The sequence below is a fragment of the Pocillopora verrucosa genome, chromosome 2 (genome assembly GCF_036669915.1).
Source record: "Pocillopora verrucosa isolate sample1 chromosome 2, ASM3666991v2, whole genome shotgun sequence".
NCBI classification, from domain to species: Eukaryota; Metazoa; Cnidaria; class Anthozoa; order Scleractinia; family Pocilloporidae; genus Pocillopora; species Pocillopora verrucosa.
The window spans coordinates 3700026-3727386 of record NC_089313.1 but is presented as its reverse complement, the minus strand read 5'-3'; the positions used below and the strand labels follow the sequence as shown (position 1 = coordinate 3727386).

The following is a 27361-nucleotide window of genomic DNA, read 5'->3' as shown; positions in this document are numbered from 1 at the left end:
TGACCTGAAGTGATTCACAGTCTGGCCACACACTAACCATAGTGTCATACAACTGCAGAGACTCTTTTGGTGTAAGTGCCATATCACCTGGAAAACCATTTTCTAGAAGCTATTTGTGTAAGAAAAAGAGCATGCGAGACTCTTAGGTAAGTACCTCGAATAAGGGGGAGGGTAGCGTTTGGGTTACAAATCCATGGATTTTGCCATAAACCGGACAAAACACGAATCAAGAAAGAACTCGACACTTACAAAGCCTAGCTTTTCGTCTAAACCCTTTGAACTTGACAAATAGATTCCATGATGCCATATGTCTGTTCAATAATGAATCACAGATGACGTCAAAAGGTGGTAAGAACAAAAGAATGGCACACGAGGTGCAGCCGAGTTTGTTCTTGATGTGCTTCCCACATTCTGACGTTTACTGTGATCTAGTACTGTACAGGTGCATCGCACCATAGAATGTATTTGTTTTTTTAGCGACATGTCGGTGATGGCAACGTCATTTATGGCTCTGTCCTACCCGTGTATAATTTTCCCCGTGTATAGTCCTCGGCAAGTATAATTCATCTTAGCATATAAACTAAAACGGATAATTTGATTCCAAAGAAGAAAAATATTCCCTGTTATGGGGATTGAATCTGGATTGAAGGCAAACGAATAAACGGCCGTCAAAAGAAAGAACACATTACTTAAATTATTTAATAAGCATAAACCAAAGAACAGATTATTACAGATGTAATAATGCAGTTTCACCTATAGACTGAGGGAAAATCAATGTAATCGCGATTACTTTCATCGGTGAAATGCAACCTTATGGTTCACTTTGGTCGTTGTCTTAAGTTACTGAAAGTAAACTGTTAAAATCTTGAATAAAGGGGGTGACCTTCTACAGAAACTGTGGTGCTGCGTCAGTAGTAGTATAGTAGGATAATTTGTTTTTACCAACTGAGGTGATAATGTAAATTGGCCTCTGTAAAGAGTTTCTAAAGCTTACAAATCTTGAATGTACTAAGGAAGAATCAAACGCCTGACCTGTTTGTATCCTAGCTGGGCACATGGATGAAGTCTCACGAACTCCTTGCTGTCGTTGTCGTTGTAAACATTTTTTCCTTCGTTATTTGGACTTGGAAGGAAAATGCTCTTCTCCAGATCGGAGTATCTTTCTTTAAATTGAACTTAAAAAGTAAGCAAGGAATCAGAAGCAATCAATGAAAAATTAGGAATAAGTAGAGATAAGTTCCTCAGTTAAAACTGATACGGCGTGTCACTATAAAAGAAAGAAAATTCTCGACTTCATGCTTAACAAGAAGTAGTATACCTTCGCGAACCGTAGTGTCATTAACATCTCACAAAAAAAAAAAACAAAAACAAACAAAAAAAAACAATTAGAAAAAATAGCACTGAGTTTAAGGGCCGTCTTAAAAGAAAGTCTATAAAAGCATTTGCGACATTAAACTGTTTTGTTTCCGCGGAGGAAGAGGAGTAAATGACAAATAGGTGAAAAGGCACTCAAGGATTTCAAAGTATTCTAATGATTTTTTTCTCACCTAATCTGATCCGATATGACTTCCTCAGATTTTCATTGTTTTTCCTGTCCTGCTTTTCACGGAAGTCTTGAGCGGCTTGCAGCCAGCTGTACATAAGAGAATGAATGCTTTTAACCTCTGTTATCAAAAAGAAAGTCATAGCAAATAAGATACTTCCAGTAGCTCAACAGAAGCCTTAAGGAGAAAAACTGATATCTCTTCTTCGATACTTACCGTCTTAGATCCTCAGGATTTCCAATGGTTGCTGAGAGCGCCAGGAAGGGACAGCGAATCATAAGAAGGAGATGCTCCCAGACTTCAGCTCCAGTTTCTGAACCAATACAGTGAACCTATGTACAGCGTCACAGAACTTACTTCAGTCTGCATTATTGCCCTTAAATTCTACACTTGCGGGTAAGGGTAAAAATAGATAACTTAATATCAATCAATCATTTATTTCAACACCTTTCGTCGAGGAGCTAGGAACTCGTTCAAAATACGAACGCGTATAAATAAGATCTTTAGTAATTACTAAAATGTTATACCATTCCATCTTATAACAACTCATCGAATATACAAAAACTAGCAATAAATACGTAAGATATAAAAAGCTAAATCCTAAACTAAAAAAACTATAAAATAGCTAAAAACGTGACAAGAAGACTGTAAGACACGCTCTAAAAGGCTCCAATCTTGCAATTTACTTTTGAACAGTCCGGGCCATAACCATTTCTGGATACTTGATGACGTCACAAACATGGATGTCATAGTGGGGCATCGAGGAAACTCACTCATTACTTTATTCGAGCCCTAGCGACTTAGTTCCTGACCCATATCCCATGAAACCTTGCAAAATTAAAGAAGACAAGCAATTACACACAACAAGCAAAGAACTAATGGTGGTCGCGATGACGAGAAGGAAAAATTCAGATGAAAAGTCGGGTGGAGGTCCATGTTGCGAAGGGCTCGATCGAGGAATAACCTCTATTTAGTTGAGGTTTTCAGGTATGCAACATTTTTTTTATTCCTAATAAAAATCTTTTAAAAAACTAGAATAAATTTGCTTCCAATTTGTCAAAATTCCAATCGAGTGCACGAGGTTTTTGCTCGAGTACACGAATGTTGAAAGTCTGTTGGTGTGCAAACTACCAGACGGATTCCTTTGTTCAGATCCATCGGAGTATCGTGTAAACCATAAATTTTAACCACACGTTGTGGCCGGCCAATTTAAAGTAAAAGGACAATTATTTATCGGACCTTTCTAAGCCTACATTGTGAATTTCAGATCAAGCCAACAGCATGGATGAACACATTCAGTATCTCGAGACACTTTGTCGTCTTTGTGGCACAAATCTGCCACGGACCTGGGTCAGTGCTACAAACAAAGAATCTTTTAAATCGGAGCTCTGGATGAAATTTCGAATCAATGTCGATCTTGACATCAGAGAGATTCATTCAGCCAAGGCGAATGCACACTAAAAAATAATTTCAGGAAACCACGATCTAACACATAAATGTGATTATCCAGCGAGTAAGTTCTCCTTCGGGCAAACATAAAACAAAGAGGTATTCGTTCACTGAGCTCTCACATCTTCAGGTATCGTATCCGGGAAATGTGCGATAAGAGCGGCAAGAAGATGAAAATAAAGAAATCACATTGGTGGAAAGCCTTGCCGAAGTGTCTCTATTACAGCATTCCGGAAACAAAGGTTGGAGTTTAACTACACGAACTGATGAGAGTGAAATTTTCGTCTAAAACCACAAGGGACTTGTCTGTAATTGTGAAACTCGTTTAGAAACACCGCTCGTGCTTTCACATTTTGCAGTGATTACCTAAACAAACTTTCTATACAGGGCGTTCAAATCAAAGGGTAATTGTAAAGGACATATTATTGCTGACTAAAAGCTGTAGGACCGAATTTGTAGTGTTCTGAGACCTAGATTCTCCCGCGAATCGATCAATAGCGCACAAAATACCTTGAATGATTCTCTTGCATTGAATTCGATCATGTGTATTCGTCTTAATATAGATTGTGACTACTTGATTTTATCTTATCCCACTCATGTATTTATTGGCGTTTATTTTCTAGGTATCATAATTTCAAGATCAAAGCTCCACGTGGAACACCGCTTGTTATTCAAAGTGAAGACGACAACACGTATGACTCGCATGCACTGGCTTGTCTTCTTCCACGAGAAATGGAACGCATTCCAGAGGCTCTACGAGAAGTCCAGATTTTCAGCAAATCGCAGAGAAAGACATACACTTTAGGAGATGTCAAAGGGCAGCAGATCGGCACGGTTCAGCACTTTCTAAACATACAGCTGCATGCTTTGCTTCGATGTGGCAAAATAACCAGGAATTGCAGGGTAAGTTACTGTTTTCTTGCTTTACTGTTACTTTTTCGTAAAGGCTTGATGGACTGAAATTGATAATGTCTATTTAAAAATCGGAGAGAAGCAAGATATTGTCTTTCCTCGACCTATACTGTAGAGAAATGAAATTGTCCCGATTCCGCGATCTCACACCTCACTCGTCCCAATTGTTATCAGTGCGCGTTCATTGGTTCAACCTTATTTAATTGGTTTTCTTGTAACCCAAAATAGGGAAATCAACGAAGAACGGACACTAGCATCGAGGCCAAGCTCTACCCAGAAGTTCTCCAGATACAAACAGGCTGGCGGAGGAGCTTTTATTCCTGTGACGCTCTTGGTGGAAAGACCACAGCGTTACAAAGAATTTGTGCTAGAAAGAATCCGCTTTACTCTTCCAGAATGCGAGAATGTCGAGGACATGCATGTTGAATGTTTGAAATAAACGAATATTTTTAATGGTATCTTACGTCCAGTCCTTATTAGCGAATTTTGTTTCAGCTTACTACCGCATTACAACATGGCCGCCACAAAAAAAAAGAAAAATCAGCTTCTTCTTGTTTCCAGCACCTCTCGGCCAAATTTGCTTTGTTTTGGTTTTGATCTCACCCAATCACAAAGCTCGAAACCGATATCCAGAAATGGTTATGGCCCGAACTGTTGAAGTCATTTACATCCCTTGAAAGACGCTTTTGAGAAGGCAAACTGTTCCATAACTTAATTAATGAAACTACGACTATCGATAAAACAACACTCTATTTAAATAAGTTCGAAAGAAACAGATATGTAGGAAGTAGCCTTTAATAGCTTTTTCAATAAAACTCATCTACTGAATTGAACAAACCAGCTCAGCGAAACTGCATGTTCAACAAACGTTTACTTGTTGACGTAGCAACAGAAGGATATGATGTTCTTTTACCTCATCAAAAATCACGTATTTAACGTTTTTCGTCCAATGCTGTCTGTGCGGAGAGAGAAAGAGGATCTCCAAACACTGGGGGATTGTAACAAGAATCTGTGGGCAAAATGGCAAACAATAGGGTAGGGTGCTATTGAAATCTCATACTGTATTAAGAAGGCTTCATAGGGTTTTTGCTCAATGTTGGCGCGTGCGCCAGCGTGATGTTTTTCTAGAAAATTTGTTTCCGCTCTTCCAGGTCACTAAAAGCCATCAAAAGAGCGATGAGCCAGGTTCGGACTATCGTTTGCTGTAGTAAATATAATCAAAATGATTTTCGTTATTAAGCTAAGCCTCTGCGAAGGGAGGTGTTCGCCAATGATAATTTGGCTTTGCTTTTGATTTTCATCTATTTGCTTTGGTGAAATCTCTCAAAATTCTCATAATTTGTGAAATTTGTCGTGCCGATTATTTAAAAGCCGAAACAACATAGGGGTTACAAAGGCAGTCTCCTCGCTATGTGCAATTTTCTGCTTTCTTCCTCTGTCTAAAATTTGGTCCTATGAATTTTTTTCCATAACCAGGCACTAGGAGGGCACAAATATTTTTAACGGTTTAGCAAATCTTTGGAAATTCCACCGACGGAAACGTGATAACTCTTGCTCGAAAGATCCCTATTGTCTTTGTCGCAAAACATTATGTAATGGAATAGAACTTCGCCAAGATATATATCTGAGCATGCGTAAACTTTCGAATCTGTCGCGATCTGTCGCCTTTTGGCAATAATTCCTACAATGTTTTCTTTTCGTTTGACCTTTTTTTCAGGCGTAGAAGGCCCATGAATATTACGGGTGCAGTAGCTGGAAACCCTAGATTCCATCACATAAAAACTGTATTTTGTTAAACTGTTTTTAACCTACCTTTTCAAATAACAATCGTGCTATCGTATCGAACTGCCATGCTTGTTTTGCAAGTTGACATTTCTAGAGCTCGCGCTGTGTTCGTACCCAGATCTCGCGCGGTCAACTAACCCTAAGAACCCTTCTTAAGATTAACTTTAAAAGTATTTCCTCAACATTTATAAGTTTCATGCCTGTGAAATCTAAGGCATTTTTTCATACTTTTGTAAACAAAGGGTGCTACGGTTACCGATTTTCAAATTCATTTCTAATTACCTGGGAATTTAGTGTGTTGTGACGATAGTCCCTCGTAAAAATACCGAACACTGATCTCCCTTTGGGCATCTGTTTTGTAAACCGTGCATAAATTGTAGCAACGACTTGATTGACCAACGCCTAACGGGACAGTAAGAATTGATTAGTAGTCAGAATGATACAATAAATGAAATTGGACAACCATTTTGTTTTGCTATTTCTTTAAAATTATTCTATATAGGTGCAAAACTGAAATGGGAACTCATTAACTCTTACACAGTTATCCAAAACTTGACCAGGCTGAGAAATGAATAAATTTGAAACAGTAGTTAATCAAAATTTTCGCTTCATTGGGTTCTTTTGTGGCATGATTTGACAATGATCAGAACTAAAGAAGGCTGGCTTTTCCACAACACATTAAAGATGATGACAAATTTCGGCTCAGATTTAGGTAAGTATTTAAACTTTGAAGCACGTTCAGATGAGGTGGGCCCTTTAGCCATTGATAATTTAAAGAGGAAACATGCACCAGAAATCGTATAAAGTTTCCCTCCACAAATAGAAGGATTAAACAAAATTATGCCGCCGACCTTGTTTTGAAACTCTAATGAATTACCTCAGCTCATCAACCTTGTCTTTAAATGCTTAAGGCCACATTATTTGTACATTTAGGAGCTCCACCGATATGTATTTCTAACTCAAAAAGATTGTTTCAACGACAACCATACAGCATATATTGGTAAAAGGCGTGGCGCGGTTTTGCGTAAGTGGCTAAGTTATTAAGTTGTTTTTCCCCCATGTTCGAGTTTTAGGCCTATTTATAGGCAATTTTAAGGGGTAAGGTCATTCTTTCTGGTGAAAGAAAATGCAAGGGAATACCACTTTACCTTTGTCGGTGCGACATAGACCACTACACTATCATTGTCTTGCCTCAGAACTTTCTCCATGCAGTAGTAGGAGGCGTAAGTCTTTCCTGAAGAAGTTGGTGCTACTATCACAGCTGATTCATTGTTATCGACAGCATCGAGAAGTTCGCGCTTCGAAATGAAAAAAAAGACACTCCAGCATCAAACTAGAAAATTTCCTGAGCTTGCACAAACTGATACCAAATAAATGGCCTCGGAGGGGCACTTACTATAACTTTTATAACTATTATTAATGTTTCAAGCACGAGCATGTCTTCCATTACGCATGGTAAATATACTATTAATATGTACCTGCCATGTATCCGGAATAAAATTTTCAACCCGAGGGTCCGGATCGGTTCTCTCTTCCCGTTTCAGCAAATGCCCCATGTATTCAAGTTGGAATCTGGTGCTTGTGTTGTGAACAAAAAGCCGTTCAGTCTAGGATCAAAAGACGTTTATGACATAATTCCGAGGTACTCATCATCCTTACCTCAACAGTCCTCATTACTATTTTTCTTTAGCGATATCTCTGGACAAAAGGATAACTTTAAAAAAATATATCACTAACATTATTATCAACAGTTAAGAACTATGTAAGCAATTTTTTTTTTATATTGCCTAACACGTTCATTCACATGTCATATGTTCCGTCACAGGCTTCTTTCTTGCAATTTATTTTATTGCAGCTCATCTCCGATGATCATTTCTTCACTTGTAACTTTAATTTATTGTTTATAATTGCATTCTTGCATGATATATAGTGTGCATCGTTATTTGTCTTTGAAATTCGAGATTCGTTACAGTAAACAAGGCCAAGAGAGTAGTTTGAAAAGTAATTCGCGGTCAAACGGGTGGATAAATGCAGACGTCTGTTACACTGAGCTAGGATTTCTTTGGTTTACAAAAAATGTTTATTGATTGAATAAAGCGTCAATTTTTTTTGGAATAACGCATTAGTTTTCTAAAGAGAGAGAGAAGTTTGACTCATATCAATTACTCCTCTGACTTTGGTGGCATATAATGAGAGTAAGAATGTTAAGACTACATTTGAACAATATTCGCTTGTAAAGGTTGAATAGTTGATGTGGAATGGTATATTTACCCTTCTCTCACGATCTGGTGGCATCTCATAAAACAAAGGAGCAAGGTCGTCAAATCCCAAATTTTGCATAATTCTAGCAAGTTTCTTTCTGTTTTTATCATTCAGATCACTCGGCAATATTTGAGATATTTTATGTACACTTTCCATCAAAAGTACAGGATATTTCATATCATTAGATTCTGGGTCAGCATCTCCTAGGAAAAAAAGGTAATTTGTTAAACTGCAGTGCAACTTTAATATCCTTGTCGCTCAAATGCGCTCTCAGATTTTTTTACTTTTGAAATCCCATCCTTGTTCTCCCAAAACAGCGTTTTCGATCGCGTTTGAAGTCGCAGGTGAATCAATTGAAAGGATTGAGAAAAAAAGCGAAAAGAGTTCCGATCTCAGAAAACTGATCTGGAACACCAACATGCATAAGGCCGCCTTTCCAATTTACCTACTGTAATGTCTTGTGAAAACACATTGTTTGACCCTGACTTACTTGTCTGTTTCCAGGCCTCAAAGCAACTGTCGACTTTAGTCATGAGTGCGCGAAGACGAAGTTCTGGAGATTTGCAAACTAACAGATATCTATCAACCAATTTAAGGACAGTGCTGAAGTCATTTCTCTTCAGACTTTTTTCCATGTCCCTCACAATGATATCCCACTTTTCTTGATCTTTCAATTCCGCTTTCTCTGTTTAAAAAAATTGGAAAAGTACTTTTCAATCCTTTTTTATCGAAATCAAAGTTTTGAGCACTCTCTTGTCTTGATCATGCTGATTACAAACAAACAAGCAACCCTTCACAGGTATTTTGTACTCAGGATATTTAACCTCAGATATCCAAGGCACAGAGGGACGGTTTACTTTTAATTACCGTGGAGGACAGAATTTCTGCATTGTCGCAAATTGCAGTAAACTCCAGAAGATCAGTTCGTTACTTGTCATCTTATCATGCTTGCTCCTTGTTCATGCCACATTGAGGTAATACATGAAAGTCATGATATTTCATGGACATGATCCTTTTCATAGGTACAAGCATATATTAACGACTTACCAATGCTTTTTTTAATATTTTTCTTGATTATTTCTGCAGCCTTTCTGCTCTGTAAAATAATTAAAAGTGAACGTGTTTCTTAGGATAAATTCAGGAAATACCTTTCTCGGACTAGAATTTCGAAGTGATTGTTGGCTAGACTATTGAAATATATCTAATGAATTGGTTATTCCACATCCCCAGGATGGGTGAATATCATTTTCCCGCTGACAAACAAACATATAAAACAAAACACAAACAAACAAATAAGCAAAAATTTATGCAATACACCCAAAATATCTCATATCTTATTCGAATCAAACGTCCCAACCATGTAAAAAAAATTGTTATGAAGGACTTTATAATAAAATTTAGAGACTTGTGTAATATTCTCCCTGACAAAACTAACCTGTTTACTTTCCTTTCTTTTTACTTTTTTTTTCTTTGATCCTGTTTCTTTGACTGTGATGATTTTTTGTTGATCAGTGCCACCAACCAGTGAATTGCCGTAGAATCTTTGAAAGCGAACATATTTCTGCTTATCTCTAAAATACCGTTTCTTTTGCCAAGGATTGTCTGGGGGATTATCTGAAAAGAGATATATCGACATTATAATTTAAAGATGTGCTGTAATTTCATACTGTGAAAGCCGTTATTTGCTGTTTAACTTTCAATTCTATTAAGCTTGGAGATATTTTACCGGTAATAGATTTCTTTGTTCTGTCGTAATCATCAGAAAGAGGCCTTAGAGAATGCCAATGATATCGTTCGTCAAATTCTCGACCAACATTAGGTATTTCGTCATCACTCGTTTCTCTGCGGAGCGTGAACAAACCAAGCATAAAACAATATCATAAAAAAGACAAACAGCAAAATACAATTAGTTAACATGTTTCTTTCAGGGTTTCTGTTGAGTTCACTTGACTTAACTCGTCAATTCAGTTAGTCTTGCATCCTCTCGGAGTGTTTGAAATCTTTTTGAACTCGTAGTTGATAATTAAAGCTCATCAAATTTCATAGTTACGTGTTTTTGTCGGGTTTTCTCGAGCCTGAACGTGCGAAAAGTAGCACTCCAATTCTCTTAAGATAGACACTCAATCAATTAATTAGTCACAATGTGTGGAAACAAAAAAAAAATACATAAACAACAGCATCACTTTTTTAGCCTCCGACGTTTCGCGATTTTGAAAACTACGCATCTCGTTTATCTTTGTTAAAGCACAGTCGCAAGCCACACGAAGTGCAAGTTCAACGGACACGACTGGAGAAGGACGAGTCGCCAGACTTAACAAGTTCCCCCAACGAGGAAGAACCAAGCAAAAAGCCACATGAAAGTTAAGACTTTAGCCTTTTATCAACTTACTCAGCCATGGCGTTAATTTCTGACCGAATGTCCCCAGCATAGTCATTCACAAGATCACTTTCCACCTCAGTAAGTCGCTTAAGCTTCATGGTGGAGTCTGCATCAGAATGCACAACCGAAACTGTTGTAGCAGAAAAAAAAAGTGAGTGCTTAACATATCCAGTTCTCGTCACCTACTTTGGCTGTTCCAAAATATGAATGCTTCACTTTTCAAAAAATGAAAATATCTTGCCTACAGCTGAAAAAACGGATGTTTAGCTTCTTTAGGAGGGAACAGAGCCAAAATAGTCTGGTATTTAACTCATTTATTTGAAACGTCCTACTTGTTTTGTCCTAATCAGTTCAGACTGACATCTTTTAAGACTTTCAATTCTTTTTTTTTTTTTTTAATTTTATTTATCCTGGCATTCACGGAAATGGGACAAGTTCAAGACTTACAATCTTGCACAAAATAATTCAATACATAATTAAACAAGGTTGAACCATGTTTCCATGATCGAAAGAAGGGTAAAGAAGGGAAATTCACAATCCATGCCAAATAAAAAGAAAAACAAGCCCTTTAATTAGAGAACGTAGAGATAAATTTAGTAAAGGAGGTGTAAATCAATAAAATGATTCGGACACAAGAGCTTGTTGAAAACATTTCTCACCTACTGCCGCATGAAAATCTGCCAAATCCTCGGCAAAGGGAAAAAACTGGGCCTCGAGGGAATGGGAACCGCATGACCTGTTTACAACATCTACAGCATTTCGCCACGCATCTTCTACTTCCGTGATGACATCCCCTGCCAGTTTGAGTCCTAATACCAGTGCAAAATCATTATGAAGAAGACATAACCATAGGTGTAGTTAACTTTGAATAGTAACAAGTTATTGCACGCATACAGCTCAGTGAAAACTGTAGATATGAGTAATACAGCTGTAGCTAACGTGTATTTGCGTGCTGTCCCACAAAACGTGTAAGTTGAAAAGAAAAAAAATGAACAAGAACGAAAAATATATCTAAACAAACAAAACAAAACAAAAATCCTAACGGTCCTAACAGTCATAAAGGATTCTATTTCTCCATCGTGAATTTAGCGCGCGAGATGAACGCGCCCATTGACTTAGCAATTTTATAACCCACCTTCAACGCCTTTTGACCTTTGCTCCAAGACAACGGAAAAGAGGGTATGGACAAAACGACCATCCATTAAATCTGCTACTGACTTAAAAAAGTCATTGCCTGTTTGGTCTCTACTTGCATCTCTCTGCACAACTTGTATTGTCTTTAAAATCTCCCATAAACACGTATAGATCTGTCAGCAAGTAATAAACGCATCACGCCTTATGAGTACTGGGTAATTTTTTGTTTTATGTTGTATGCTTTATAAAAAATGCTAAGCAACGAGACATAACTCCTTTCAACATAAATCCACTCTAGGGCAAAACTTCATAATAGATGTACACATCTCTGAAACGAAAATAGAGGCATGACAAGTTGAAAAGTAATTTCAGTAACTAAGCCTTCCTTATTCATACATAGTGGGGAAGAGATAGACCACCTCTTTTATGCCGTTCTTTACCTTCCGGAATTATCTAATTCTTGGAGGAACGTTTACCGCCGTTGGAGATTCCGTGAGTGGACATTAACAGGAAATAGAAGAGATGTGTTTGGTTAACCGTGTCTAGTAATGCGTCTGTAATGCACACTATGCATGGTTGTCTGGAAAACGATACGGTCGAAGTTGCACATCTCCGTTTAGGACAGTGTCCATTGTGAGAGAGTCCACCATATGAAAATTTGTCACGTAACCTCACTAACCTCGTTAAAGGGATAGACGTTATCATCCTTTGCTTTACAGAATTCATTTAACAAGTTCTCGTCTATGAGGTGAGCTCTACACTTCAACGGCAGTTTGTTCAGTAATACAATGTGAAGCAAAAAAAGCTTCATTCTGTCCTCTACAATTTTCATCTTTTCCTGTAAGCGCAATGGAAAGACAAACCCTCGTATCATTCCGTGAGTAACATATTTGAATAATTCATCGTTAAGAAAGTTCTACTTTCCACTTAATGTATCACTTTCGTACGTACCTTGGTGCTTCTAGGGTCCTTAAGAGCTTTAAAGAGGATCAGTGCACACCCAAGGACTGCGGTAACTTGTCGACAGCCGCCTTGTCGGAGTGGAGGCTGAAGAGCTTTGCGAACTTCTGCCTCTATGTCAATCTGGGGTTCGTCCACCTATTTTAGAAGGATTATAAATAGATCCATACCAACTGGTTATTCCACAGCGAACGACAATATCAAAGAATGATCATACATCTACATAATTTAGATCGAGCGGCTTCCCCCTCCCCTAATGATATGAAATTCATTTTTCCGAGTTTGCTGTTTCCCCGATCATAGTGAAATCTGCATGCAATCATGTGTGCACAATGAGAAATAACATTTTGAGACAAGTGCTTCTCAGAACTTCGTCAAATTGAAAGAAGATCCAGACTCTCAACTTGGAATTAAAAGATTTTATTATTTGAAAAACAAGGAATTTGATTTTGCGTTGTTGGTATTTTTGGCATCGAATCAACAGAAAATTCAGCGAGAAGACTTTCCAAAATAATATTTCTTCAGAGACCGTCAAGTGATAATTATATTTTAGATAAAACCTTTATGGTGCGCTCAAAATGTCTCGAATATCACCCACCAGAGCGTCTCCAGGAAACGTGTCCGACCATCTTGGAGAGTATTTATATGCCTGATCCTTCCAGTAACTCACCAGATATTGCCATGTTTTCCAAATTGGCTGTTCAAACTAAAAATCCAATCAATGTAATTAAACACGTTTGATAACTCAGTTTCGTTACCTATAAAGGCGATGTTTCTGTGGGAAAATAATAACTATCCAAATTTCATTCACGTTACACCGGATTTCAAATGATGGTAGTGAGAGGGAAAAACGGCCTCAAGGGTTTATCGTTAGTTGAGTATAATAAATCTGAGTCTGAGACCAAATTAACCAAAATGGCCCATCACACTGAGGAAAATATCACAAAGACTCAACGAACAGAGGGAAAGAAGTCAGTGCCAAGTCAAGTTTGACTTTAGTTTTGCAACTGCTTGTTTAACTGGGAAATATGAGTTTCCTCGATCAATCACTAAGCTTTTAAATGTAAATCAAAGCAATAGCAGAAAATTAAAAACTATCCTCGCGTGAAAGTGGACCTTTTAAATTTTGTTAGTTTCCGGTGAGGATAATTTTTACCGTCATAAAGTAGTTTTTGTGAATAGCCGATGAATAGATGTAAAATCCCATCACTTTGGTCGCAGTTATCTCGATGCCAGAAACGAATACGCAATTCAGTCCATGCGCGAGACAATGAAACAAGAAACACCGGAAAAAATATTGCATTGTTGTTTTTAGCTTTCCATCCTTCCAGGGAATGTTTTCAGCATCCGTCAACAGCAAAAAGGCAGGAACTTCGTCATTAACGTAATCTTTCCACTCCTGTCCCCAGAAATCTACCATTGACGTTTTCAAAATTAAATCTGTGTTGCGCTGGAGATGAAGAATAAGAGCTTCTCGAGCGAGCAGCAGGGACGGATTACTTCTCCAGATGATTTCCATTTCTTTAAAAAAGACGATGTGGAAAACGCCACCTTGACAGAAATAATCACCGTTTATAAGATAAAAAAATTTGAACAGATTAAAACAGCGATGAATAACCTTTCATCAGTTGTTGGTGATGTCGCCTCCTTGCACTGTCGCAGCAAGTTCCGTCGCCCTATAAAAGTTCCGTCTCTCTGAAGTATGGATGCGTTGTCCCTAACTTTTGACCTAGGTTTAATAAAAGAACCATACTTTTGGGCAACGGAACTTCATTGGGGGACGACGGTGCTTCAATGGGGGCGACGGAACTTGAGGCCATCAGGCAAGGGGACCACGTCACCTTTTTACCCTTTCATCGTATTTATTAATTTGCCATAAAGTACACCACTCGTAAAACTCATGGGAAAAAAAGATACGAGACCCGAGTACATTTCCAATCCTCATTAGTGAAAACGTGAAACGATGACGTCATTGCAGCTTAAACAGGGCTGTTTTTGTTTGTTCCGGAACAGCAACATGCCAGCGCAAGGACGAAAACTTCATAGGACTTAGAATTATGCGAGCAATTTCTTGTAAGTGAAAAAGGAAACGAGAGGAAGATAAACGGAGGCTTCAACATAAGATTGTAATTTCTGAGAATTAACAAAAATATCTCATTCACCCGCCGCGCCTATTCGTTAAATTCAACTTTCATTTTATAAAAACCAAAATGTAGTTGAGTGTGCATTCCTATGGAATTTGCCCTGTGGGATGCGTTCAGCCATCTTTGCACTAACCTTTCTCTGTGAACTTTTGCAAAAATCGCTCTGTTAAGTATGTAAGATGCAGAAACTGCCCCCCGTTATTCCAATCCAAGCTTTTTTCACCAATAATTTCTAACAGCAAGGAGTCGCCGTCGATCAGGAAAATCTCCGCGTCTGCAAAGTCAGTCAGGATGTTGACAAACCTGTTGAGCAGAAAAGGGATACTGAGCACTTCTTTCTTAAGGAAACATTTTTTCGTTCTCGAAATATAAAATGCTTGTTCCAAGATTAGGTAGATTTGAGGTTTTAGTTCGCTGAGTGCAGTTGCCACCCGAACTCCACATTTCTAACAATCAGAATAAAGAAAAAACTTACGACTGATCCATTCCTGGGTACTTGTGATGCTTTATTAAAAATTCGTCATTTTATCAATTTTCACGCGCGTTATATAATTCTATTTCCGTCTACTCCTTCTTTCTCTATTATTGCCCCACCTCCTTCAATAAGGAAAATACTTATGGGGTATATTTCAAATTTATAAACAATAACAAGATCAAAACACATATCAGGAGCTACGTTCTCTACTCGTTGCGAGATGTGCGTGGGTCCTTAAACGTCCCCTGCTAACCAGTACAGCGATGCAGGAGATGGGTTTATCGTCCTTAACCGAGGAGACTAGAATATATAACCATTTTCGGATGTTATAGCAAAGGTAGCACATTTTCCTTGGTTATTTTAAGACCCTGAGTGTTGGTCCGGTTTGGGGCTTGAACCTTCAACCTCCCACGCGGTAGTGCGGCACTCTACAACATAAGCCGACTAATCCCGGTCTGATCTGTATACTAACCTTGTATCCACTCCTCGACCATAAAATCTTTTTCTAACCAAAAGCATAATTTTGGAGAAGTTGGGTGGAGGTTTTTCATCGTTGTCAACACCATCCTCATGTGGTTCTTCTGATCCTCCACCTATAACAATCAAATAGACTAGTACGAAATCCTATCGATAGTTAAATAATTCCTTCTGAGGACTTTCTTAGGTTTGTTTTAGGGGTCCACAGTGACAGTTTCTCCACTGATATCGTTCAAAAAATTGTTTCTTGAGAAAGCTAAACTCTGTTCCACCACTTACGTAGCGTGATGATTATTTAACTGAAAACCAGGGCGACAATAAAGGATGCGGAATATACAACATTATTTGCTACATGTTGGTTTGGAGAAGGGAACATTTAGCTCGGCAAAAGATGATTTGATGCAAGTCAGATAACCTTTATCTAGCTTCCCTGGCTCTTTTGAAAATTGTCCTTCCTCCTCCTCGTCAATTAGCTCTTCTTCCTCATCTTCCAATTGGAATTCTTCTTCTTCTTCACTGCCAGCTACAGCAGTAACCACAAAATTAGATTTCCAAGCAAGTTGCATTATCAAAAAACAGCTTGTGTGCAAGGAATAAACCACGCAAACCGTATTATTTCATTGTTACCACTAGATTTTTATTTCTAGGGGGACAGTTAACTACATGTAAGTGAAGTCTACACTCGAGCCTAGTACCCCATTCAGCCGGAGCTTATCCCGATTACCATAAAGCTACTAGGAGTATCAGCACTCCCCCCAGGATGGTATGCCAGTCCATCACAAGGTTACCCCCAGCATTTCATCAGGCTTCCCTGAAAATTCGCCAGCACCCATTTTTACTCCTGGGTGGAAAGAAGCGCTATGAGAGTAAAGGTTTGGCCTTTGAACAAAATACGTTGACCTGGCCTGGTCGCGCACCCGGACCACAAAACACGGAGTCTAGTGGACTGACCATTGGGCCACTTCCACAGCCACATGAAGAGAAATCACATTTTAGCTGACCTTAGAATTGAGATGAACCGCACTTTCAAGAACAGAAGTAACATGTTAGGATGTTTGATGCATTGTTAGAAGTAAAAATGTTGTTAGTGATGTTAGGGTTTCAGTATAATGTGCTGCGAAACACATAGTGCTGGTATTTCATTTAAAAGAAAGATGAATATCGTGAAAAAAAAAGATTTAAGAAAAACAGAAACAAAAGATTAAACTGAAAGATAAAAGTTTTCAAAACAATCATTTGAAATACTGTGTTCTACCGGTAGTTTGACAGAAAGCTTACATGTTCCAACCGACAACAATTGGACTGCATCTCCATTCGATCACCGGCACTCTGCAGACCTCAACAGGCCCGTAAAGGAGCAACCGGGGAAACTCAGTTTGACAATCATTTGTATACATTACAACTACCACAGAGAAACTTGAATTTCTTAATAATCTTACACAGGTTCACAACATCGTCATCCTCACTAAACTCCTCACTAAACTCCTCACTAAACTCCTCACTGACATCGTCGCTGTCAGTTTCGCCATCACTGGAGTCAACCACCGTAACATCAAAGTGCAAATCGGATGTTGAATAACAATCTTCGCCTCCATCAGCCATCCTGCATAAAAATCAAATAGTTGGGTTATTTAGGTGAATTAGAAACTGCTCCGAACATTTGTGGGAATTAGCCAATGTCAGTACGGTAAGACTACTGCCTTTCTTCCTCGCAAAGGCAAACTTCGAAACCAGGGGGCGAGGGAGAGTACTTGAGTAAATTTTTTTCTCGGCATTCGCCTTGGCTCTCCTACCCCAGTAAAGTAAATGGTAGTTCAAATAGAGGTAATGCAAATTAGAAAGAGAGATGCTTCATCGAAACATTTTCATTTACGTAATGATAAAGGTGATTTTAGAAGGTTTCCAAGCCAACTTTGAAACATTGTTATCTGTCATAATCTGACACCTCTCAATTAGAGAGCGCGTAAAAAAAGCGCATTACACTTTTGAAAGAACAACGGAACTAGTTTGACAACGACTGTCATAACAATGTTTTATTCTAGAACAGTCAATGATCTTACGGAAAGTATTATTTACTCTTAACGATGATAAATTAATGTACGAAGTTGTACCTCTGTTCAGTGAGTAAATGGCAACAAAAGTAATTGTAAGTAAATTTAAGCTTTTTATTTTGAAGTTGTGAGAGCTTGCTCGTTTATTTGCTGCAATAGCGTGTGCGGTAAATCTGGTCTTTCCTCCACAAAAACCAAATTCGAATGACACTTCAACGAGACACAAGGGGATTTAATGTGGCTTCCTATCATTGAATTTCCTCATTTTCTGTTGTGCAATTTACGGTACAAATGTCCAAATTGAACGGACCTGGAGAGACTCACCGAGAACGTATTAGTAGTAGAACTGAAAACCTCGCTCACCCTTTCACCACGAACAAATTGTTTGAGAGAATTCAGATTTTAAATAGATGAAAGTTCCATCGATTAATTCAATTGTAACCAAATACCTCACGTTTTAACTTACTGCTTACTGGGTACTCTTTGTGAAGGATTAAAATTAATTAAAGACAGTTTTTAGGCCGCTTGTCCACCAAATTAATGACACTATTGCTTATACGAGCTAATTTAAAAACCAATATTTTTCTGTCAATTAAAGTGATTTGAGAGACAGAGAAAAGAGAGGATTAATAAGTTATTTATCGGCTTGAGGTAGCGACTCACGTCATCACTTAAAAATACTGCCCAGCCGGAAAAAAGAAATATATTTATGGAAAATGGCAACGAAGTTAGGGATGTACTCGGCGACTCATGAAAGCGTGGGCAGAGATAGGAAAATAATGACCGCGCTAAGAACCGATAAGATTGCAGAATTCGTTACCGTGCCCTCTGAGAAAAAACATAAATCATGCTCTTACCTAGACTAATTTTTTCGCTATTGCAAGTGAATGTAACGAGGATAATAGGCATCTTGCCCGATGTAATGTCAATTTTCTTTGTCCTTCGAAACTGATGGAAGGCAAGAAACGAGTCGTCGTACATGTCACACAAATTTTTTTTTGCTTTGTTTAGTTGATAGATGTATTAAAAATTAGAAATAATAGATCTAAGCGCCTAACGAGTTGTCCTTGACCATTTTTTTGTGCATTGAAAGTACGATTTGGAGGCCAAAAAGTGTCCCCATCAAGCGCGCGGCCAAAACGATCATGTCACATCGTTGCGACGTAGAAAACTGTGAAGACACGTCGGCAACTATGGTGGAGAAAGGAGAAATCTAGAAGATAGGATGAACGTATTCCGTAGCCGGAGTTCATCCCCTTTCCTGAACTGACCGATATCCTGTTGCGTGAACAGAGCGAAACCTCTGGTGGATACTGATATAAACACAAGTTCGAAGGGGCCATGTATTCTTCTAACCTAAGTTTCCGAAAATACATCCCACGAGCCATCAATTCCCCCTCCCCCCTGCCCTTCAGAAAGTAAAAGTAGCAACAGCATCAATGTGATAACAGCACTGCAAAGAGATAAATAAAGAAACATAGAATATTATTGAATTAGATGGTAGCGAATCCCAGCACTGTGTGAAAGTCGATGCATACGAAATATTAATTTACAATACTGAAGCCAGTTATTTGCCATTAAGTGAAATGGGTCATATGACAATGCTACACTTAAATTAAAGGTTTTTTCTCCATAAAAATCTCTATTTACGGTTAACTTTAATCAGGCAACCTTGCTCGTTTTCCGTTTTTCGTTTTCCGTTTGACCGGCTCGACGACGACAGCCTCACCGAGCCTTTTCAATCTTTGAGGAAAGGAGCAACTAGCAGTGAAACTGCCCGATGACTTCTCGGTACAATATCATCGTGCCTCGTGATACAGCGAATTCTTTAGTCAAAAGTTAGCCTGTGGTTTGCCAAGGGAATCATTCTACAGCAACGAAACGGTAGAGCACTGACCAAGAGGAACCTTCGCCGTACTTAGTGCGAAGGAGTAAAATGTTATGTTAACAAGAACGAACACAGCTACCCATTCTTAACATAGATTTCGCCATGGAAAACAAAACACAAACGCAAAAAATTAAACGTTCAGTAACGGGAGTTTTTGTTCTAATATTGACCTGAACACCGCACACGAGAAACCTTCTTAGTCAGTCTTCGTCGAAATCTTCGTTTGATGCACCGATTCTCCTTCGTGGAGCTGAACCGTACTCGCAACCTCCATTTCTTCATTACTACTCGAGTACGATGTATCAAAACTCTCGGTAGAGCTTGCTGAAGGTAGGTATACATCGCTATCGAACATTATTTCAAGAGTATTTCAACGCTAACTGATTCAAAATTACATGAGATGTGGGAAATTTTCTAAGTGTGAACGTAGAGTTTTCACAGTTTTCCACGTCATCACCCGCTAATTCGTTAGCAGTCCAGGGGACACTATTAAGACAAAATAAGAGCACTTTAGGGCCCGAAAAAACCGAGTTTTAAGGTTTTTGAAATATTTCTTCGATCAGAATTGGTTTGTACATATGATAAGCTAAATATTTTGCAAGTATTATGGGCACTTCAACCACAGACACGTGTAAACATGATACACATGACCGGTTTTCATTTTTAAACTAAAAGAATATTACACAAGTCCAGTTTACAAATGGCAAACTCACTCCACTTTTTGATTTTCAATAACCTTTATTATCTCATCCAAACTGATAACGTTACTTTACATCAGTTGTTCCCCCAAATTTCACGAGCACTTGTGCTTTTTTTAACGGGGATTGTAAACTAAGTCGACGCCGCCGGCCATATTAATGTCGCCAGTTTATGTGGAACTTGAAAGATATTCAAACGAGACTTAATTAAGCGTGAAATGTTTTAAGCTTTGGTCAATCGTAGGTTTCAGCCACGAGCACCAAATCCCAACAGAAATCGGGGAGAGGGTAGGAAAACTTGATAATTTACTCTAAATATACAAAGCTTACCTGAGAAGCAGCCTCGTCGAAGTCAGGAGGTGTACCACCCGTTTAAAGCCTCGTGACTTGCAAACAATGAGCTTCTTTTTTTTCACTCTTTCACCGCGCAGAAAAATGTCGAATTATTTTAGTAGGAATCTTTGGATACTGAACCAGAAAGTGAGATCATGAGAACGACGTTCACTGAAAGAGTAACAAAAACCTTGAATTTTAATATATTATATTGAAAGAGTTGATTTCTGGGAATTTCGGTTGACTTCCTGTTTGTGAATAATGTGTCACGCTCCCCAAGCATGGTCACGCAAGACTTCTGAAATTTCCGAAATCAAAAGAAAAGGAACAATTATGCAGTCGAAACTGTATAACGTGGCGCCGTATTTAAAAGCGATCACCCTATATAAAGTGGTTGGCCGTCAAAGTCCTGAAATGTTTCTAATTTTCACTATTTTTCACCTTTATAAAGCGGTCTCTTCTATTAAGCGGTCGTAGTCACCTTTGACTAAACCTCAACAGCCTGTTTCTCAAGCTAAGATATGAAATAAGGGACCGGCCATTATTTATGTAGAGGAGGGGGGAAGACAAAAATATGTTGGAGGGATCAAAATTCTATAAGCTCTTCCCCTCCCTCCAGGCCATGTAAATAGCAAGTTACCTCCCTTCTTTCTTCAATATTTAGGTGATAACCCCCCTCCCCCTTCGTCACTCGTCACCTCATATCTCCCCTTACACGCTTAGTAATTATCAAAATTCATGTCACGTACAACCATAAGATGATTACTCTGTGTAACAAAAGGACTAATTTATTAGTATAGGTAATAACACGAGGTATTGAAAAGCTTTCACACTAGTTCTGATTCAGAAAGGCTGAAACACTGAGTCAACCAAACCTTCCTTGCTTGGGATGCCCTTTCAGCAATAGGGCAAATTTTGGACAATTTCGGTTAAAGGAAAAAGTTTGGACAAGTTAGATATATAGCTACATACCAGTATTATTAAGTACTAAAAATTATGTTTTGTTAAATAAATACCAGTATTATTAAGTACTGAAAGTGATGTTCTGTTAAATATAGGGAAATATTTTTTGACTAGGGAAAAGTTGTAGATTTTACAAATTATTCATTCATGGTATACAGAAGTATAATAGCCATGCAAAAAAAACTATTTTCCAATGATTTTTCCACAGTTTGGAAAGGATAATACCTGTAAAGATAAACACCAACAAATTTCGAGAATGCTTAGTCCTGCTGACACGCATACCGTGGAACTTTTTTGAACACTGCAATAGGTCACAAATTTAGTACAGGTAATCACATGATTTCGAGTTCAATTTGGAATAAAGAAGCGTGCGTAAATTTTTGCAAAGACTAACAAAATTGCACGAGCCTGTAGGGCGAGTGTAATTTGTGGTCTTTGAAAAATTTTAAGCATTCTTATTTATTCCAAATTGAACTCGAAAAATCATGTGATTATGTATTAATAATATACATGAAAAAGCACGAGATAACTTATCATAATTATGCAGAAGCACGCGCAGGAGGTACAGAGAGGGGTAAGAGGTGAAAGGTTGGGGGTAATAGATATTTGTGAGTTTCTTTGATTATTGACCAATCAGAATTTCTGGTTTGTTACTTCTTTGCACTGAATTGAACCTCTTCTGCATTGAAAACTGCATTTATCTGAACCAATCAGAACTAAGTAATTTCTTCATGTATATTATTGTTACCAAAATAGTTGTGTTGTAAGCTTCTGGTATTTTCTGGAATACTTTGTAAATTTCTTTGAGGACTCAGTCGTGTAATAGTAGTTACTTGCTGTTGTCGCGAGTGACCGACTGTTTGGAACGCTATACCGAGAGAAAGCCACCGGGGAGATTGGAGAAAATTGTGAGTTTGTGTCAGTGGGGAGCTAAGATACAGTTTGAAGTTAAGTAAGTTTATTGAGGATAATTAGTGTACAGACTTTAAGATTCGCTCTTTATTAAGAATATACTACGCATGCCTATGTTCTCATCTTGAGCCGTAGCGCCAACGCTATGGCATTGCGGGACACAATGTTCGGCGTGATCTAAAAACCGGAAGTTGACCAGCATAATTTCCCTGAATTAACTATTTGCATTTGACCGTTTTATCCTGACGGACACTATTCATGTTGACTCGCTTTCTGAAGAACTCATCAAAGTATCTTCAGTCTTTCCAAACTTTGCAAGTTTAACAGGTTCTTAATGACAAATTCAACGCTCCATCGTCGACGAAACGTCGTTTTAAGATAAGCTTTGAAATGATTCATAAAATTAAGTGGATTTTTTTGTCTCAGCCACTCGTGTTCCATCAGTAACATTGCAAGTTTGTATAAAATGAGAAAAACTATTACATTGTAGAAAAAAAGACAACCCAGTATGATGTATGAGGTCTTGGCTTCATATAATCTTTAAGAAAAAGTGGGTCTGCAACAACACACTAGGCTATATGATCGCAGACAAAAACAAGTTATGAAAAGGCTCTCGACCTAAATTAAAGTGCTGTGTCCCTGCTTTCTCTATTTTTTACAAGAATTCTTAGTGAGAACCGAGAAAACTGAGCGTTGCGAGATAATCTGAAACCCGTTTCCTTTTGATTTTGAATATAAATTAACGGCCACGTGTTATGTCCTTTGCGCACTGTAGAAATAGAGAGAGGAACCAGTTGTCACAAACACATGCTTCGAGTGAAAGATGTTGTGAACCACTCCTTGCTTATTAAATAATATTAAACTTGGCAGGTGTTTCCGGTCAGAGAAAAAATTTAAGGCGACAAATCAAAATACGAATTCTTTGAGACATCATTTTACTTCTTTTGAAACAATATAGGTTTAGATGAGTCAACAGCGTAATTGAATATATATCAGCCCATCAGTGGAAAATGACATCAAGCTGACATCCAACTCCTAGACAGATTTTAGAATAAATGATCGTCTTCTTTGCTTTTTTCTGTCCTACGTAAAGTAACGAGTAAACCACATGCTGCTCGTTCTTGTTCGTCGCGGCTCGAGTTTGAAATTTTACGAAATTTAGAATGAGAGATTGCCTAATTGCAATGATTTGTGGCCTTCGAGAGAGCCCTGTCGATTAAGGTTGAGATATATCGGGACATGAAAGGTTCGCATCATTTGCATAATTTTAAAGTTAAGAAGTGTTCTTTCTCCGCTTCTTTACTCAACTTACTATGTAGTTTAATTTTTGATAAATGACGGACTGTCCTGGCTCAACTTAAACACTGAAGAATACTGATGTGGTGGTTGCACACCAACGTTCTAAAGAGGTAACGTTGTATAGGGGGATGTAGAAGCTAAGTTTAGCTAGCAGAGAATAACTAAATCGCCAAAGGGGGCTCACTGAAAATGAAATCCTTTCCAAGTTAACTTTTAGAATGAAATAGCCTTTCAGAGGGATTACCTTCGAAATATTATGGAATTTGTCACTTGATCTTATGTTTATTTAAATTTTAAAAAAATCGCTTTAGCTATTTTATGACACACACCCAGGGAAATCTGAAATAGACTGGCCTATTGGGAAAATACTATCCCTCGCGTGATCTTGCGGCGTAACACAATGTTCAGCGTGATCTAAAAACCGGAAGTTGCGTAGCATAATTTCTCAGAAATCAAACGTTTGAAATATTAATAACGAGTAAACCACCCGTATTTGCATTTGACCCTTTTATCCTGTCGGACACCGTTCGTGTTAAGTCGCCTACTGAACAACTCATCAAAGTATCTTCAGCCTTGTAAAATTTTACAAATTTTACAGGTTCTTAGGGACGACATTCAAAGTTCCGTCGTTGACGAAACGTCGTTCTAAGGTAAGCTCTGAAATAATTCATAAAACTGGGTGGATTTTTGTCTCACCCACTTGTGCCCCATCAGTAACATTGCAATTTTGTATTAGCTAGGAAAAACTTATTATATATATGAGGCATGAGGTCTTCGTATAGGTCTTTCAGTAAAGTGGGCATGCAACAACACATTAGGCCCGTATGATTGCAGACAAAAACAAAGTATAAGTATGATATTGATCTAAAGTGCTTTGTCCCTGCTTTCTCTATTTTCTTATAAGAATGTTTAGTGAAAAAGGAGAAAACTGAGTGTTACAAGATAATCTGAAACACTTTTGCTTTTAATTTTGAATATGAATTACCGGCCACGTGTTATATCCTGTGCGCGTTGAAGAAATGGAAAGAGGAACCAGTTCAAAGGGAGGATGTTGTGAACTGCTCCTTGCTTATGCTGCTCGTTCTTGTTCGTCACGGCTCGAGTTTGAAATTTTATGAAAATTGCTTAATTACAAAGGTTTGTGGCCCTCGCGAGAGCCTCGTTGATTAAGGTCGAGATTTATCGTGATATGAAAGGTTCGCATCATTTGTATTATTTTTAAGTTAAAACGTGTTTTTTCTCCGCTCTTTACGCGCCAAACAGCTTACATTTGCACCTGCCATGAAAACGTCCTAAGTCCAATCAAAACATACCCAATCACTGCACTAAAATGAATATTAGGCAGCCTTTCACGTGCTTGAATTGTATTCCAGCCAAATTAGACTTCGCTTCATCTCGTGTCATTTCCATGTAAAAGTATTGCATTTGATCACGTATTCTAACCACATTGCTCAACTCCACGGAAAAAAATCACATGTTACTAAATGCTTCTGATAGTGAATTTTTCACGCAATTCTCTCGCATTTAGACTTTTCACACACACAGAGGGCAAAGTCCAGATAGGCAAGGAGCCCTCTTTGAAATAATATCCTTTCCTCTTGATAATGTATCTTCCCTACTCCTCTACAAAAATATTGACGAGTTCTTTATTTCAACCCTCGCATAGGTAGTCACATGATTTCGAGTCCAATTTGGAATAAATAAGCACGATAGATTTTTTAAAAGACTGAAAAAATTTACAAGTGCTTATTTATTTCAAATTGCACGAGAAAAACCATGTGATTACATATTAATAATATACATAAAAAATATGACTGAGATAGCTTATCATAATTATGCAGAAGCAAAGCGCGTGTATGAACTGAAAAAATTATTTATTAAAATCCTGCGGGTGACATTGTGCGTTCGGTCAAAACAACCGCTTGCGATCAAAGGAATAATATACGATGATATTTTCTCATCTTGAAGGCGCAAAAAAGTTCAAAGTCTGGCGATACAGTTCAAAGCATCGTTTAGTCTGCTTTGTTACTTCTTTGCGCTGAGTTTTCCCTCTTTTGCATTGAATTACCTGAAAACTGCTCTTATCTAACCCACCCGGTACGTTAACACTGGATTCGCTATATTTCTTAAACATATTTCGTCTTGCCGGCTGGGCAACAACCTAGTGACCCATATATAACTTACTTATTCTCTCTTCTCTAGACTTAGTTCTTGAAAATGCTAAAGCGTGCTATGGCCGTTTGCCCCCAACTTTCTGCCAAATTATGACATGCTTAAATTTCGCCGAAAATTTCAAAATCAACAAGCATTTCACGCCATTGCAAACCCCTCTTCTACTTCGTAAATGTCCTTCATTTTACGTACAAATTGTAGATATATCTTTAATCTTCAAAACTCAGCACATTGATTTGGAAATTAGTACCTCTAAGAGTCAGAAAAGTAAGTTTTGTAAAGCCTAGTGAACAAACTTTGCCCCATTTTTCTCTTAGTTGGGGCTCATCTAAGCGAAGTCACGTGAACTTTAAATGTTGGATTCATTGTCTCCTTGCAATCGTTTTCTTAACATCTATAGAATGCGAAAAAAAGTTATTGGCAACGTGTCGTTGGAAAGCACTAGTTTTTATATATTAGCATTTAAAGAGGTACCACTTCTTATTTCAAGTAGTCTGTGAAAATTCAAACATCAGTCTAAAATAATGCTGGCTGTCACCCCTTACTCCCCGTAGGAGTTTTTTTTTTTATTTTAGAGTTTTTTTTTCAGGAATTTCTAACTTTGGCTCGAAACAAACAGTTTTAGAAAATTGAGAGTATTTCGACTTTTTTCGAAAACACTGAAACATTTTGCCTCAAGTTATTTCGAAAACCTCATAAAAAAAATCACAAACAAGCATGTGTGTTATCAATGGAGGCGAAGATTTAGTATGTTTATGTTAATCTGACAACCAGAGCCGATGTGCCGGTCGATGTGTGGCACTCGTTTTTATGCCTTTTTAAGCTATTATGCCTTTAGGGGGAGGGGGGAGTTCCTCCTATCTATAGGCTCGTGGGGAAGTGCCACTGGATGAAGGTTGCACGGCTGGATTGACTTCAATGGGTTTGCATTTTCAACACAGTTACTAGTAATAAGGGATTTAAAAATGGGAAGATTAGCGGTTAAAAAGTTGTTACCCTATTACCAACAGTGACTAAGTTGTTGGTCTATCATTGGCCCAATGATAGACTTAAATGGGGCTTGCGTTCTGAAAGACCAACGGCGCATGCCACCAAAAAAAGTCTACCCAAATACTCTCCCTCGCCCCCAGGTTTCGAAGTTTGCCTTTAAGAGGAAGAGAGGCAGTGATACGTACCGTACTGACATTGGCTAAGTTCCACAAATGCTCGGAGCAGTTACTAATTTAGCGGAATAACCTACATATATGATTTTTTCATGCAGAATGGCCGATGGAGGTGAAGATTATTACTCAAAATTCGACGAAACTGACAGTGACGATTTCAGGGAGGAGTTTAGTGAGGATGACTATGCTCTGAACCTTCGTAAGAGAATTAAGAGATTTTTCTCTGTAGTGGTTTTAATGTATGCAAGTGATTGTCAAACTGAGTTTCCAGGTGGCTCTTTACGGGCCTGTAAAGGTCTGTAAAGTGCCGTTAATCGAATGGAGAAGCAGTCTCTTTCTTTTAATAAATGTTGTGGGTAG

The 27361-nt window shown here is 38.2% G+C and overlaps 1 protein-coding gene across 1 annotated transcript in view; it reads right to left on the bottom strand.

The window, feature by feature from the left end:
- The window catches only part of LOC131773267 (probable ATP-dependent RNA helicase DDX60), a 30975-nt gene extending 10298 nt beyond the window's left edge, over positions 1–20677 (bottom strand). Inside the window, exons 1-25 of the mRNA XM_059089255.2 lie at positions 20490–20677; positions 16962–17125; positions 15938–16045; positions 15518–15638; positions 14704–14873; positions 13583–13977; positions 13025–13132; positions 12418–12564; positions 12146–12304; positions 11468–11639; positions 10992–11141; positions 10342–10462; positions 9679–9794; positions 9388–9566; positions 9000–9048; positions 8443–8637; positions 7962–8155; positions 7169–7297; positions 6839–6988; positions 5973–6092; positions 4819–4914; positions 1761–1876; positions 1548–1633; positions 1033–1175; positions 5–109 (exon numbers count right to left, since the gene is read on the bottom strand). Coding sequence (XP_058945238.2) covers positions 5–109; positions 1033–1175; positions 1548–1633; positions 1761–1876; positions 4819–4914; positions 5973–6092; positions 6839–6988; positions 7169–7297; positions 7962–8155; positions 8443–8637; positions 9000–9048; positions 9388–9566; positions 9679–9794; positions 10342–10462; positions 10992–11141; positions 11468–11639; positions 12146–12304; positions 12418–12564; positions 13025–13132; positions 13583–13977; positions 14704–14873; positions 15518–15638; positions 15938–16045; positions 16962–17124 — 3492 coding nt within the window. The 5' untranslated portion in view covers position 17125; positions 20490–20677. The remainder of the gene's footprint in view (positions 1–4; positions 110–1032; positions 1176–1547; positions 1634–1760; positions 1877–4818; positions 4915–5972; positions 6093–6838; positions 6989–7168; positions 7298–7961; positions 8156–8442; positions 8638–8999; positions 9049–9387; positions 9567–9678; positions 9795–10341; positions 10463–10991; positions 11142–11467; positions 11640–12145; positions 12305–12417; positions 12565–13024; positions 13133–13582; positions 13978–14703; positions 14874–15517; positions 15639–15937; positions 16046–16961; positions 17126–20489) is intronic.
- Between the last annotated feature and the right edge of the window lie 6684 nt (positions 20678–27361).